This window comes from Ochotona princeps, chromosome 2 (genome assembly GCF_030435755.1).
Source record: "Ochotona princeps isolate mOchPri1 chromosome 2, mOchPri1.hap1, whole genome shotgun sequence".
Classification (NCBI taxonomy): Eukaryota; Metazoa; Chordata; class Mammalia; order Lagomorpha; family Ochotonidae; genus Ochotona; species Ochotona princeps.
Genome location: NC_080833.1, coordinates 123,957,394 through 123,973,397, shown reverse-complemented (window position 1 = coordinate 123,973,397; position 16,004 = coordinate 123,957,394). Strand labels below are relative to the sequence as shown.

At 40.5% G+C, this 16,004-nt stretch overlaps 1 protein-coding gene across 3 annotated transcripts in view; it reads right to left on the bottom strand.

Annotated features, from left to right (window-relative positions):
• Positions 1–1,381: 1,381 nt before the first annotated feature.
• The window catches only part of PRRX1 (paired related homeobox 1), a 69,972-nt gene continuing 55,349 nt past the window's right edge, over positions 1,382–16,004 (bottom strand). The window contains exons 2-5 of one of the 3 annotated variants that reach the window (XM_004599175.4): positions 15,522–15,697; positions 12,042–12,223; positions 7,962–8,033; positions 1,382–1,524 (exon numbers count right to left, since the gene is read on the bottom strand). In XM_004599175.4, coding sequence (XP_004599232.1) covers positions 7,979–8,033; positions 12,042–12,223; positions 15,522–15,697 — 413 coding nt within the window. In that variant the 3' untranslated portion in view covers positions 1,382–1,524; positions 7,962–7,978. Of the gene's footprint in view, positions 1,525–7,961; positions 8,034–9,061; positions 9,603–12,041; positions 12,224–15,521; positions 15,698–16,004 lie in introns of those variants that run through there. The other 2 variants (XM_004599174.4, XM_058660627.1) reach the window with 2 other exon arrangements.

The following is a 16,004-nucleotide window of genomic DNA, read 5'->3' as shown; positions in this document are numbered from 1 at the left end:
ATGATCACTTTTTGAATTGTTGGGATTTAGACAATTCTTACAGTTGCTGTACCTAAAATGTCTTTCAGACTGATGTTAAATGAAGGAAGAACAGACGACTAAATGACTTTCGCCCTCTCACTGTAATTCCCAAGAAAGATTAGTACGTGCTAGCATTCCCTCAGAGCCCAGGCTCCAAACTCAAAGAGAGCTTTGTAGCTTTACCTCATTTTAAATTCATTTGAAGTCCTAGTGTGAAAATAAGGTATAGTCTGAACCAACTGCACTATCAAGTGTTCTGTGGTCTTCATTGAGAATTTTGTGTAGAAAAAGAAGAGAGATCCTTGAAACATGTCTCATCAAAGCAGAGATGAGGGCAGTGGTGATGGTGTGCACGTGGCTCTTCGTATTGTTTGAGAAACTGAAAACTTGCAATATTTTATATATATATAAAATATATAAGTATATACAGTATATATATATATAGAAGTGTGCATCTGACCATCCTTAAGGCACTGAAGATATGTGGGCCATGCCTTTCACAAATCAGTTTTTGCTTTTCGAAAGAAATTTCTCTCCATCTCTCAAGTGAAAACGATTTCTTCTCTCAGATAACCTATGACAGCAAATGATTCAACCTAGAAATAAGCTAAGAAGGCTGTATATTTGGATGGAGATGAGAGGTGGCACTCATGCTGATTGTAATTGATAGCTTGGAGCTTAAATCTAGAGTTTATATCTTAGATCTTAGATGTAGAGCTAACCAGACACAGCCAATCAAGTTTGATCAGACAGGCCTGTGTGACGAGACATTGCACACAGTGTTATTTTCCCTAGTAACTGATGGGAAAAATCTTCCCATGACCAAAAGTTACAGAGACAACGAAACAGGGAGTCATGTCTGGGCAAAGGTTCTTTGGAAAAACTCAGGGTTTGCAAAAGCTCTTTGACCTTCCAAAGAGCTGGGAAGAAGAAAGAGTAAGGCACCGAGCTTGAAGCGGGTTGAAGAGACTTCAGGCAATCCTTGAGCAGTCACATACATGTCATTTCTTTGGCTGCTGTAGAGTTTTGTTTTTTTTTTAACTTCATACAGTCATAGGGGTGGGTGGGCTGAAGCTAACTGAGGAAGCTCAGAATATATTAAGCAAAGCATGAATAGAAGGGAAAACAAAATGAACACACAGAAACAAGTGATGGTGTTATCCCGGAGCGAGGAGGAACATTTGTTAACTAATTTTCATTATGCTCCTCTCCTGCTTTTCTCTGCCATGGTCCCAATATTTCTGGTTTTTTTTTTTTTTTTATTTGATTTTACTTTTTTCCAGCAGATGAAGAAATGATAGAGCAGGATAGGTTTCTTATGGTTTTTGATTTCTTCTTAGACCTGTTTAATTAATTTTTATTCCTCAGTTGACTGTTGGCACCTGGTTCCTCTGTAAACTATATTCCTTGGCCTTCAGTCTCAGGTTGGCAATGCTGTTGGCCATGTTGATGCCCTGTGCAGGGCTATTGTTGGCACATGTGGCAGAATAAGTAGCCATGGCGCTGTAGGGACAAAGGAGAGAGCAGGGAGAATAACAGGCGTTAGTTTCACAAATCTGCAAGTCTGCCCCAGTTGGATGTAGTCTCATGTTGGGGGCAGGTAAGGCATGTGCATTGAACTAGATGACCTCTGTGGTCCCTTACAGTCCCAGCTTTCTGTTAATCTACAGCACCTTGAGAAGGGTGACCATGTTTTAAAGGGTAGTGTAAAGCAGAGGAGATTGAAACAAGGGGGATAGAAACAGATTGACTATGTTGGAAATAATAAGTAATGATTTATTTCTGGCCAGGCTGAATAGCAAGTGTTTCATCTGCTAATGGAAGCATTGCTTATTCTCTCTTCCTGCTCATAAGGTCAACCTATAGGAGCAGTTAGGAAGAGAAGCAGGTATTTAACACAAACTAAAGGAAATTTTGTTCTTCATTCTGTGTAACCGCTCTTAACGTTTCGCATATTTTAACCAATACATACCGTTAAAAACTACATTGGGCTTGGAGATCCAGGTTAGGAACCCAAGACAGCTTCTCTGCCATTCTTGATTCCCTGGCGGATAATACCAATCAAGAGACCCTCGTCCCAACTGTGTTGAGAAAGCTTTCCTTATTCTCTCCTGAGAAGTATTTGAGTAACATGCAAGACGTTACTTTGAACCTTTTCAGTTTCAGATACAGAGGTCAAAGGCTACAGTTGTGTCATTCCTGTTTTCACTGTCCTTAACCATTGAGGAAAACCTCAGTTGGTTCTTATTGCCAGAGATTCTATTAAGACCTAAGAGCACCGCTGAGAAATTTGTCATTAATGAGTTTCTGTTTCTTGCATCCATGTATCTCTCTTAAAGAAATAGCTTTGTAGGTGTCAATGCAAATTTTCCTCAAACAGTTAGAAGAGATTCACATTTTAAAAAAGAGTTTCTAGCTGTTTCTAAGATTGGCAATACTCTTTTTAGCTGAAGGTTGGAACCAGATAGAATTATAAGTGGAATGACATGTGCGCTTCTGTTGCCTGCATTCCCCTGGGATTTTGTCAGCCACATAGGCGTTTATGGTCCTTTGGATCAAGCAACAAGATCAGAAAGAGAAGCTGAAGTTACTCTTCCAATGGAAAGAACATATCCTTGGTACGTATTTAGGACACCATATAGTCAAGGCTCATAAAACCTATTTTAGTGCAGTTGCTAGTAATTAACCCTGGAAAAATAAGAAATAGTAATCCCAGATCACTCAGTCTGTCCAGAAATACACATCTTTAGTTTAAAATCTTAATAGTAATGGCATGTGTGCGTGTGTGTGTGTGAAAGAGAGAAAAAGAGAGAGAGAGAGAGAGAGAGAGAGAGAGAGAGTTGGTGGAAGAAGAAAAGCTCAGAAGAGTTAAAAATAAAAGGCTAGTGCATTTCTCCATTTCATTTATTACTACTATCCTTTCACTCATGACTTTTGGGTAAATGATCATATCCCTAAAGATAAAATTCAGCACCCTACACATTTGTTTTTAGCACCTCATCCAAGTTTATTTGATGATTTCTTTATTATACCTTGCATGCTTACCTATTAGTTTCACATCTGCTTTATTTGCAACTGAAACTTACTTGCTAGATGTATTGATTGGCACAACACTCGTCACAGATCTGTATCCACTAAGTGTTAAAAATAGGGGCCACTGCTATGGCATAGTGGGTCAAGCTTCCCATATGGACACTTGCTTGGATCCCAGCTGCCTCCCCTTCCAATCCAGCTCCCTGTTTATCTGTGGGAAAGCAGCAGACTAGCTCAGGTGCTTGGGCCCTTGCAACCATATAGGAAACCCAAAGCCAGGAGTCTGAAGCTCCTGGCTTCAGATCAGCCCAGCTCTTGTTGAGGCAGATGCTTGAAACGTGAACCAGCAGATATAATATCTCTCTCTTAGTCTTTCATTCAAATAAAATAAATGTATGTATGTGAAAGGTATTAAACAGCCAAGTAACTGAAATATCTAGATACAGTACGTTTAGTCTCATTCTTGCTTCATGGCTAATTTCTTATCAAGCAACTGTGAGTAATGAGTTCTTGAAAAATTTGACAAATACGCTTTGATTTTTAAAATTAATATTTCCATTAATTTTGCTATCTTAATAGAAATAACAAATTCAGGAGGACATGACCAAAGATGGCTTGATGATTTCATATTCTTGCATCCATCAACAATGTCTAGTCACAGGGCTGGAGTTGGTAGATTAACTGGGCACCTACGATACCAGCATCCCCGATGGACTCAGCTGCTCCACTTAAGATCCAGTGTTCTGCTATTACTCCCGGAAAAGCAGCAGAGGGCGACCCAAGTCCTTGGGCCCCTGCTAACCCTTGTAGGAGGTCTGTCTGGAGTGGCAGGCTCCTGATTTCTGCTGGCCTACTCCTGGCCCTTTTGTCCATTTTGGGTGCTTACCAGTAGACAGAAGATTTGTCTGTGTGCGTCTCTCACTCTTTCTCTCTGCAATTCTGCTTTTTATTTTTTTTAAACAAACAAAATACGTCTTTTAAAAAGATATCATTACAGTAGAAAAGGGACAAATATTATCACATTTTAGGTTTATGCAGTAGACTGTCACTTCTACCTGTGGCCACAGCCAATGTACATTTCACTTAGGAGTCAGATGTATGATCAGAACAACTCACTAAAAAGCAGAAAATACTCTTAGGATGTACAAACAAATATCCTTTGTTTTCAAAACCCATGTAATAGGCCGCAATTTAGTTCCTAGAGGAAATACAGGCTTTCATTTAATATCCTACCAGAAATACAAATCCATAAAAATTATGCTTGGGAAACTTGTGATAAACAAAGCCTCCACGTCCTGGCACAATGGTTCAATTAGTTAATCCTCTGCATGCAAGTGCTGGATTCCTATATGGGCACCAACTCATATCCCAGCTGTTCTACCTCCCATCTAGTTCCCTGCTTGTGGCCTGGCAAAGCAGTGGAAGATGGCCTAAAGTCTTAGGACCCTGCACCTGTGTGGCAGACCTGGAGAGGCTCTCCTGGTTCCTGGTTTCAGACTAGTTCAGCTCCAGTCACTGTGGCCATTTGGGGAGTAAACCAGTGGAAGAAAAATTAGGAACACAATCAAGTGTTTAAAGAAGAGACAGTTGGATTTGGAATAGGCACCTAAGATATATACATTATTATGATATTAACTACATCATTTTCTCAACATGGTTGAGAAACCAGGTTTCCTGTGAGACAACTGCTAAAAACGGTGTGTAGTTAAGTGCCAATTTGAACACATAGAAAAGAAGCTGCAATTCTGAGTTATCTGTATTCTGTGTCATATACTGAGAATAAAATTGCTCCTGAAAACAGAAACCAAAAACTTCACAAATAGAACATTGAGAAAAAAAATTACCTGATGTTAAATTTTAGGTTATCAGGCAGCATAGACTTTTAGGTACTTGGCCTGATTTGCTGAGGAATATGTCTTCCAGTCTTTGAGATTCTGAAGAGTAAAATCTTATTAAACAGAAATTAACCACCTTGTTTTCCAATAATCAACATGTGTATCATCTCCTTGGAGACAAAGGGAACTGGGATCTTGGAGGACAATTTGTATTTACTGAAAATACTGTCTCCATTCTGAGAAATATTTGCTAGTGTAGTGGATGCAATGTGCTCAGTTTTGTTACAATGATTTCATAAGATCCGAACTTTAGCATCTGCTAGTCTAAGGATTTAATTGGTGATGTATTTTCTGGAAAATGTTATTTTTCTCTCTGATACAGGTCCCAAATAAGATGAATGCTGATGGAGTTTCTAACTCCAAAGCAAATCCATGAGCATCAGAATCCTGCTTTGTAGGAGAAGTCAGATATTCTCCAGGTTTTTGATTTCTATGGCAGCCTGTGTTTCCAGGTAGGGAGCAGTTCTCTCGTCCAGCTGCATGGTGATGCTATTATAAGAATACCATTATAACCAGTGAGCCTGTGACGATGCCTGGTACTTTTTCCTTAATGTAGTGAGATATAAGAATATACAAAGCAGCCACATTAATGAATAAAATTTTCAATTCCCCAGAAGCTGAACAAGTGATAATATGTGATGAACTTTCTAAAATTAATCTTTTTCAAGCACTTCAAAGCCACAAGATACAGGATAAAATAGCCATCATCTTAATTCACTGCCTCTTGAGAAATATTTAGAATATATAATATTACAAAATGGTATTCTAGCAATAGTTGTGCATGAACTCATGATTTCGGTCCCTTTTTTCCTTCAGTAGTTTTACACGGGTCTAGTTTTTCAACTTCGCTTGGAAGTGTTACATACACAACGTTAGAACAGTTCTCTGACGTGTGGGTGACAAGCAAGACTTGTTATAGATCAGAAAAGGTAGAATTAATGAGCGAACACTCCGAGACTAGCTGGGTCATGCTTTAAAAATGGCATTAGCAGTAAGATGCAGAGGACTTTCTTCTTAAAGTGACAACAGATGCAAGAGATTGTTGAACAGCCGCCAATCGGAAAGACTAGTCATGACCACCTGTTTTCCATGTCATGGAAACTTCTAAAGCTCTGCTTCAGGAAAGGAAACAACAAAACCTTAAACTGTTTTCTCACGAGACAAAAAACAATAAGACTAATGGGTTGTTTTCAACCAAGTTATAGAGCTATTCAAATGCTATAGAATAATGACCCCTTCCTACACAGCATTAAGATTCCTGGGATTAAAGAAAAAAAAAAAACTATGGCTGAAACTATGTGATCCCTATAAATGAAACACACAATGACAACCAACAGTCTGCTAATCAACCACGAGAGAGGCCGTGGATGGGTCTTGCCTTCTGAGAAGAATCATTCATTCCTGTAAGCAGGGTGCTGGCCTGAGCTGACTCCTAGCATTGAGTTCACAGGAGTTGATTAAACCACCATTTGTATTTGGCTTTTCAGTAAAGCTTTTTTTTTTTTTTTTTTTTTTTTTTTTTTTGTATCTGTGACCCAGAAACTACACTGCCAAACAAAATGCACTCAGAAATTAGAGATGAAAAAAAAATATGTTTATATCCTGTCTTTTGACTCAGCAAGTCTGCCCTGAACCTCCACAGAGCTTGGAATTAAGCAAGCTTGAAATTTTTCCATCTCCTTATTTGGAGATTCCTAGCAGATGCCGCTCAGTCATCACCACCAGCAGGATTCCAGTCGTTTCGCACTGGAGACAAACCATGGTTGATCATGCCAGCCTATCTTGAAACGTTTGCATGAGGAACACAGTACTGCCCAGCACCAAGGAAGTGCCAAGAAATCTCACTCATGATCTGATCACGAAGTCAGGACATCCACAGACAGCTGTCCCCTGGCTCTGATCACCCACAATGTAAGTCTTACAAATCATGAAAAGATGGAGGATAGCTTGGGGGGGAAAAACGCCACTTGACTCAATCTTCAGTTCTAACTTGGCATTTTCGAAGAAATGATGCAAGCCATGGAACATTTCTCCCCACTAGCAAATATGTTACTCCAAGAAATCTTTAAGTCTCCCCGCGATCCTAGGGCTTCACCGGCTTGGGAGGATTTCGAGGCTGTGGAGGTTCTGTGATGCCTGGAACTGGGAAACCATCTGTTAGGCTTGTTTATTAGAAGGGAAGAACGTGGAGGAACACTTTCTTCATGTAAGAAAACTGAAAATCATTTTTGCTAGACGATTTACTTTTCAAAGTGAGTTTCTATAAGTTCTTTGCAAGTGATCTTGTGTAATATAAATACGCACATATAACTTCGGTTTTTGAAATTCAGAAGACGATTCTAAAGGTATTCTTGGCTTTAATGTGGACACCTTTGGGACCACATATTATCAGTAAACCTTCAGCTTGCATTACCTGACCAATGACTCTTCTGTTATGTTTAACTTTTCTTTCTGGAAATATTCTTAAGTACAAATCCTCTTGTATCTTTTCTGGTGTTGATCTGTTTCAATACATATCACTTTCTTTCCAAATATCCCTGTGAGATATCTGCAAACTATTGCCAGTGCAGTGATCCCACTAGCCTGAAAAGCATGAGGAAGCCAGACGAAAAGAGTATTCTTTTTCTATCTCCTAAAATGCAATCATCTAAAACCAAGCTCAATGTGTACATCAAAATCAAACAGTAGCAGCATCCCCATGGTCAGGGAGCAAGGTGAAGACTCAGAATCGCAGCCCACTTTAATAGGCTTAGTGAATCAGAGTCTGCTTGGCAAATGTGACCCTGAAGAATCCGTGTGTGAAGCAATCAGACGAGTTCTGCTCCAGCCTAACACACTGCTCTTAATTTTGTGGATATATTTCGTTGTAGCTCCAGTTTCCAATAGAATTCCCCACTCAAGGACCTCACTGCTTACATTTCTAGAACTGCAAGCCCACTTTCTTAAACACACTTAATTCCCACTTAAACCCTACCCCCAGCAGCCACCCTCTTCCCCCTCTGACAAGTTTACCTTTTCAGTGTCTTCCGTTAGAATCCGTTATGAAGCCCCTCGTGTAAACAACATCTTGGGAGGGACGAGGATCTATTTTTGAAAGTGTGAAAGGGAGAAATGAGCCAAATGCGTTCAGCAGATGTCAGACAGCACCATGTCCACGATCAAACGAAGTGAGGGGAGGAGAAGAAGGGGGGAGGGAAACCGTGCAAGGGTGGTTGGCCTCTCTTCCCCTTGTCACTGGTTTTCTTTGAAATCCAGCCCTCCCTCTGGAGGTGGCACTGCAGACCAACACTGCAGAGCCAGGCCATTCGTTATCCATCTCTCATAGAAAAGGAAGATTCTGGGAAGGATTTCTTGGCTGCTTCATGTCCAACAGAAAGCACACGTTAAGCATTTGATCACTGCTACCCAAGAGGCAAAGCATTACAAGATTAGCAAATCAGTATTTGCCCAAGGACAATGGGTCTGAGCTAACTAATGGGTCTATGTCCAAGGCCAACTTCTTTCAGTTAGCCATGGGAAGATAAAGAAGACACCTCTAGAGGTGAGCATGCAGCACAATGGATGCAAATATGACTTCAGATGCTTGCATCCCATATTGGGGGCCCAGGGTTAAGTCCTGCCTCTGCTTCTGATTCAGATGTTTGCTAATGCTCCTGGGAGGCACCAGATGATGTCCAAAATACTTGGGCTCCTTCCAACCATGAAGGAGATTCAATGGACTTCCTGCTTCCTGGCTTTTCTCTGGCCCAACCTGAGCTGATGTGAGCACTCGGGAAGCTCACCAGCAGGTGGAACACCCCTTTCTATGTCTCCCACTGTCTCTCCTGTTTTCTCTATCACTCTGAATTTCAAGTAAAGAAGTCTGACTTTTAAAAGGAAGAAGAAGACACCTTCCGGGATAAGTGGTGTCCGTGTTAGGGAATGCTCTGCTCCCTGTCGTCATCATCTCTGGCATGTTCAAGGGACTAAAGCAGGCCATAACGTGCTACCATTACAGTGGTCCATACGACTCAGATTGCTAGAAGCAATCTTGCATTACACCTGTTGTCCTCCAGTAATTAGAAATATCACTCTCTTTTCACTTTTAAAAACGTTCCAGTGTGGATATCAATAATATGGTCGCTACTCTGGATGTAAAGACACTCAGAAAAAAGGTATTCACTCTTTCCCACCCACAATTTTGCCAAAATACGGATGACTGCTTTTGAACCCAGCTTCCCCTTCCCTTCTTTCAAGACAAAGCCATGAAGTCAGCAGACTGGTTTTCTGCCAGAACTCTCTGCTCACTGTCCTTCAGCTACATGGCCAAGTCACACTGGTCATCCCATTGGGATGCCCGGACATCCTGGACTATGGACCTCCACCGAGGTACGCATCACTGATCTGAAACAGACCTTAGTCACAAAGAGGCTCAGATGATTTTCAAATCTGATACATTTTACTACATCCATTACAATGCAAGTTTTGATTTTTAACAAAAATACACAATCATGTGTCCTGACAGTTGGACAGAAACAGGGATCCCAAGTACAAGGTCTAACTCTGCTTCTCGAAGTCTGAAATAGGCAGATGATCAGTGTCCTCTTCATGGGAACTGGAACGGGGACACAGCTAGCACACAGGAGTGATCCGAGCGTTAACCAGGAGAGATGACTTTTAATAAATGTCACATGTAAGATAACCAAGTTGACACAATGATATAAAAGAAATGGCCAGTTTCCATAGTACAAAAGGTCTATTGTTTTCTTGCTTTGTGATTTGTTATTCTTTTATACTTCCTTAATATGATGTGTATTTCCTATCAATATCATAATGTATTTTGTTCTTAAACAGAGCAGAAGAGTCTACAAGTAACAGTTTCACTTTCACCAGATTTAGAAATTAACCAAACTATTAACACTTCAGTCAACATTGAGTCTAAAGAAATATCACTGGTTAAATTATCATTTTAGACCATATTTTTCTGATGATATTTGGAGTTTAATTTATTCTTCATACAAAGTATTAACAGAGTCTATGATACTGTCTTAAGAAATTTTTACAAACTGTATCTAAGAGAGCAATGATATTAAAGTATACCATGAAGTGAGTAAAAGGCACTAGGTTATATGAGTTTAAATGGAATGAATACAAAACAATATGTACACTAAAACTACACCTATATAAAATATTGAACTATAATCACAAAGGGAACACATTAGTTATATCAGGACTGTGGAATTAAGGGTATTTTTGAAAATGTAGCCAGCATTTTATATATGTTCCATTAAAATAGAATATTTCCCTCCAAAACAGGCACAGTTAAGTTGCCATGTATATAATCTCAGTTAGATGCCCGTGTGAATAGCACATGATGGGGCACTGAGGCTTGAACTGAGGTTCAGGTAACTAACTTGGGAAGAAGCTTTTCCCATTCACGGAGTGTTCTATGCTCAGTCTCTCACCGCTAAGGACCACCATGCAGTCATTTGGACTCCAGACATGTAGGGTGAAAATCTCCTAATGAGAACTCAAGCAGAAAAAAGTAGCAACAGTTCCTGGTTATAATCAAACTCAAAGCAGAGATCTTGAAGCATGAGGCATTGAGCTACCCATCTGTTTTGTAAGCTATGTACTAACTGTATGGATTACCAAGATATAGAAGAGAATCAAAGCAACCTTCCAGTTATTTAAGATACTAAAGAATATGCAGTTTAACAATGGTCTTCAAAATACTTATGTGAAAGGACTCTAATTAAAAAAAATACACAGATCTAACCGATCTTTCATAATCAGCAAGACATACCATGTCTGAGATGAATGGCTTTTCCCATTCATGGAGTCTCTGTGTGCCAAAACCAACGTAATTCAGGCATGTAAAAAATCCCCAGAGATAGAGTTTCTCCCAAACAACTCATTTGGAATAGGAAGAACAATCAGGTATACTATCCACATTTGAAAAATATTTGCCTATCACAAATCAGCAATTCAGGAATTCAGCTTTTGCTGTGACATGATCACCTGTAACTAAATAAAAGCCTTTCCTCAAGCCAGTCATTTATATTAACAATAACAAGGTCAACAAAGCATAAAATAAATGCATTTTGTGAATATGAAATGAGCCAACAAAAATATATAGCCTTGGCTAGTTTCTAAGCGTACTCAAGTCCAAGTTCAAAGAATAGTCACTCTAACCGGATCACAACACGTCAGGAACTTGCATCTCAGCTCCCCTCTGGCCTTAACCTGTATTTTCTGGATAGCATAATAAATGGAGGTGAAAAGCCTCTCTGTGAGGTTGAAATATTATTCTGTTAATTGTTCAAAACTTTTCACCTTGTGAATGCAAAAGTTTGGTGTGTTTTATACATTCATTTATTGAAAAGACACACACACACACACACGCACACACACACACACATTGATCCCCCAAAGAAAATTTCAGTAAAGGAGAAAAGAATTGAAGAAGAAGACATGTTGTATCAGAAATCCCAAGCTACTGGCAAAGAGCTGTGGTCATGAAAGCAATTTTAAGTGAATTTAAGTATTTCTTCTTTCCTTTCTTTCTCCATCCTTCCTTGTTTCCCCACCTACTCTCCTTCCTTCCTGCTTTCCTCTTTTCTTTCTGTCTGTCCTTCCTTCCTTCCATGGCTCCATCCTTCTTTTATTTCAATCTGAAATCATTGCCTCCGTGAATCTGGTCTTTAGCTCTATACTTAGAGCCTTACAAGTATCCCTACATAAGCAAAATAAAACAAGCCTAACTCAAATTTGGAAATGGAGTGAAGTTTTGTTGCAGAGAGTTGCAAGAGGGACACTGGGTATAGTTTTTTTTTTTTTTTTAGATTCTTCCCCTTCTTTGAAACCTTTGCAAAAGTTCCTGAGTCCGAGAAGGGATTGCTGATGGCCTGCCCCTCTCTCTTCTGCCCCAAACCCTGCTCCTGGGGCAACTAGGAATATGCTGTGGGCATTTGGGAATGTCAGAAAGTTGAATGTCTCTGAAGAGATCAACCCAGTAAGAAATGTCAGCCTGCCACAGAAGCAGCTTTGAACGTGACGGACCGCTGAGAAATGTGTGGAAGTGGAGCAAGGGAGAGTGGGCCAGTCATTCACCTGTACGGAGATGCTGTCCCCCAGGAGAGATAGTCGGTGGGCCTTGGAGCAGGACGAGGTACGATGGGCTGCTCCACAGCAGTCACGTCTCCTGAGTACGATTTAAGGAGGGAAGCATTTTTATTCGCCAGCATGGCTCTCTCATTCCTGCGGAACTTGGCTCTTCGGTTCTGAAACCACACCTGGAAGGTTGTTGGGAGGAGATAAGAAAGAAAGAATAAACAAGAGGGGGTTACATGAATGCTTGTTTTTTTTTTTTTTTTACTATAGAAAGCCTGTTTGAGGAAAACAGAATGGTATGGAATTCTTCGTAGGAACCAAAAGACACCATACTGCTTCCTCTGTGGGCCTTGAGCCAGAGTTGTAAGAGTTTAGATTTTGGGGCAGGCATTACGAAGTACTTCACAATCACGATTCTGAGGTCGGATCTGTAACTAAATCATGTATGGCAGAATGCAGATTATAATCCCTGTTGTAACTGTAACCAAAACAAAGGAAGAAGAAATCTCATCACACTTGTGCCACAAAGACTTTCCTACAAGTTTTTTTTTTAAAGTTCTTCAAGATGTGAAAACTTTGTGTGCTTTCATAATGTAAGTATTTCAAGAAAATGTCCATTTCCCCAGAAGTAGACTCTCCAATAGAGATTTAAGAAGGAACTGTTTTATTTGGGAAGTGCAGGAAATAATGTTAAGAGATTCAGGAAATAATTTCAAAGAAAATGCAACCACCGAAGAGCATGCTAGCAACCCAGCTGCCTTCACAGTGGCTCAGCCCCGCTGGACCTGCAAAGCCAGGATGGGTGGAGTGCAGGTGGTTGACTCGTCTCCCTGACAGATGAGAGACTGAATGTGTCTCATGGGCACCGGACAACAAATAAAACAAGTCTATCTCAAAATGCTCCAATACTTTTAGAAGGCAGGACGGTCTCTTGATGTTCTGGAAAGAAACTAGCAGAGTAATCCAAATTGGAAAGGCTGGATGTTGACTAAACTGCATGTTGTCCATTCCAGGGAAAATGGACGATGCTGACATCCACTGCTGCTAATAATAATAATAATTCTGTCATTATTGAGTGCTACAGTAATAGAAACTTGTACAGACACATCTCACACATTACTTCCAGCAATCCTGAAAATTCTACATGGAAGGTCTCACTCCTTCTATTTCAGAATTGAGAAAACACGTTCCATGAGATTGAGTTATCTGCTGACATTCACAAATAAAGCTAAGGTTCTGAACTCAAGGACATTGTATCATATTCAACAACCCTCCCAGACCATGGTGGAATTTTATCCATTCATGTACTCATTCAAAGAATCTTTACGGAATGTCTGCTGGAGTCCAGGTTCAGATCTAAATGCTGGCAGGAAAGAGAGAGAGAGAGACTGAGAAATTCAATCTCTGCCTTTAAGAAGCACATGCCATACTAATGGAAGACACCACATTTGACAAGATGCAAAATAAGTATTTTAGCTGCAACTATAAAAATGCATGATAGAATGTGGAAGATGGCCGTTCTGTGGTGTAGAGTAAGATACCTTTACGGTGCTAAGGAACAACAGCCACATGAACCATCATGTGATGGATATCCTGTGGGCTGGGGCAGGTCTTCCCTGGCTGCTCACACCACCAGCTCTTCGGTTTCCAATGTGCCCTTCACAACATGGTTGGAGTCATTATTTGAAATGTGGATTCAGTTGCATCAGTGCCCTGACTTCACCTTTTGCTGACTCCCCTCCTCAAAAAACAAATCCAAACTTCTTGTCACAGAGCAAATGTTGTTCAGGAATTATCTCTAACCCCAAGCACTGGTCTTATTGTTACTCTTCCTAACCTGAGCAGCAGACTACCTGAAAACTCTAAATGTGTCAGATTATTTCCTGTATATATGAACACCAGAAGCTCCCTCTGCCTGTGACACCCTCCCACATCTCTACAAGTATTACATTATTTTCTAGATGCAACATTAACATCACCTCCCCTGTGAAGTGTTGTAGTGGAAAGAATGTGACTTAAATGTGGAACAAAGTTGGATAAAAAATACTGGCTACTCTACTTTAAGAATTTCAACAGAGGTAACAAAGCACCCCTCAGGAAAGCATCTAGCTAAGAGACTCATCCATTCAAAGTCCATTGTAGAAATTAAAAGTATGCACTCTGGATCTATCTATTTTTGGGGGTTTTTGTTGTTTCATTTTTTTTTAAATAATCTTACTTAGTTGATTAGGGTACAAAGGGTCAAGGGTTACAGAATGAAAGGGGGTAATACCATTGTTTCCACACTGATATTATCATTTTTTTTCCCTGTATCTGGGGTCAGGAATCTATATATTTTTGTTCAGATCCATTTCAGTCACTTCCTATCTGTAGGTCACTGCACAAAAGGCTTTAACCTCTCTGTACCTCTGTCTCCTTATCTACAAAATGAAGGATACTATCCAGGTCAATGGACTGGTGTGGGGATTATAAAGAATATTACTGGGCCTGAAGTAGTGGCCTAGTGGCTAACGTCCTCGCATTGCACCCACCAGGATCACATATGGATGCCGGTTCTAATTCTGGAAGCCCTGCTTCCCATCTAGCTCCCTGCTTGTGGCCTGGGAAAGCAGTCAAGGATGGCCCAAAGCCTTGGGACCCTGCACCCGCGTGGCAGACCCAGAAGTGGATCCTGGCTCCCTGCTTTGGATGGGCTCAGCTGTGGCCATTGCGGCCATCTGGGGAGTGAACCATCAAATGGAAGATCTTCCTGTCTGTCTCTCCAGTTCTCTTTATATCTACCTTTCCAATAAAAATAAATCTTTTAAAAATAGAATATTACTTAGCACGTAGAGTTCAAGTTCTATATACTTCTATCATAATTGTTACTAATTAAGATTTATATTCTTTTTTAAAAGTGTAGCCTTTAGTTGCTGCATGGCATTCATGTTGAATTGTTCTTCTGCTTTTGTCCTGTCTTACATGTACCTTAGCTTTTGTTCATAGACATTGTGGGAATAAATAAAATCATCTACTATTTGAATGTGCTTAGTCCCACCAGTGTTCATACTCATGTGTACTTATGACAAGTTTCTTAAAGACTGATGCCATGCCAGCATGCTGGAAAGGAAAGCCAAGGTGAGGCTCAGAGTTATTCTCTGACCATGCCAGAGCCCAAGGAAAAGGAGTCAGTGTAGACTCAAATGCTCAGGTGACACTCTGTATGATATGAAACTCAAAGGGTCAAGAAACAATGGGAAGGAGACGGAACACCAGTCGGGAACGTTCTGTCCTATCTAAAGACATTCATGTTGCATTTTAAAAATGCTGTGCTGCACAAAGAAACTCCTAGAAAGTAGGTTCCGTCTTCAGGCTTCCTCTTTGTAACACTTCTTACTCCCAGCTCTGTTCTAAAACCTACACCCAATATTTTTCAACAGTCTTCAGAGACATTCCTCAGAGGAGGAAGACTCCTTGCCAACTTCCCACAGCGTGAGTTACCTGCACTCTGGCCTCTGTCAGGTTCACCCGGCGGGCAAGGTCTTCTCGCACGAAAGCATCGGGGTAGTGTGTCCTTTCAAAGACACGCTCCAAAGCCTGCAGCTGGCTGCTGTTGAAAGTTGTCCTGTTCCTGCGTTGCTTTCTCTTTTTCTTTTCCTCTGAGTTCAGCTGATCATCTGGAATAAAAGAAACTGATAAGAAGCCAACATCACTTGAGAGGTTCCACTGAATATCTCCTATGGCACATCTACAATGAGATACTGATTCAATTGCCCACATCCTTATAAAAGTACTGCAGGTAAATGCAACTTCGACACATTCTACATGAAAATGCGGGCATTGGTACTGATGCATTCATATGCCGTAAATTCCCCATGTCCTTGCAGCATTTCTCAGGCTTGGCTGTTGCTTTGGCATCAGGGATCAGACCCGAACTGTCAGACAATACTACGTGCACGCTCCTTGAAGTCTACCTTGTCAAAG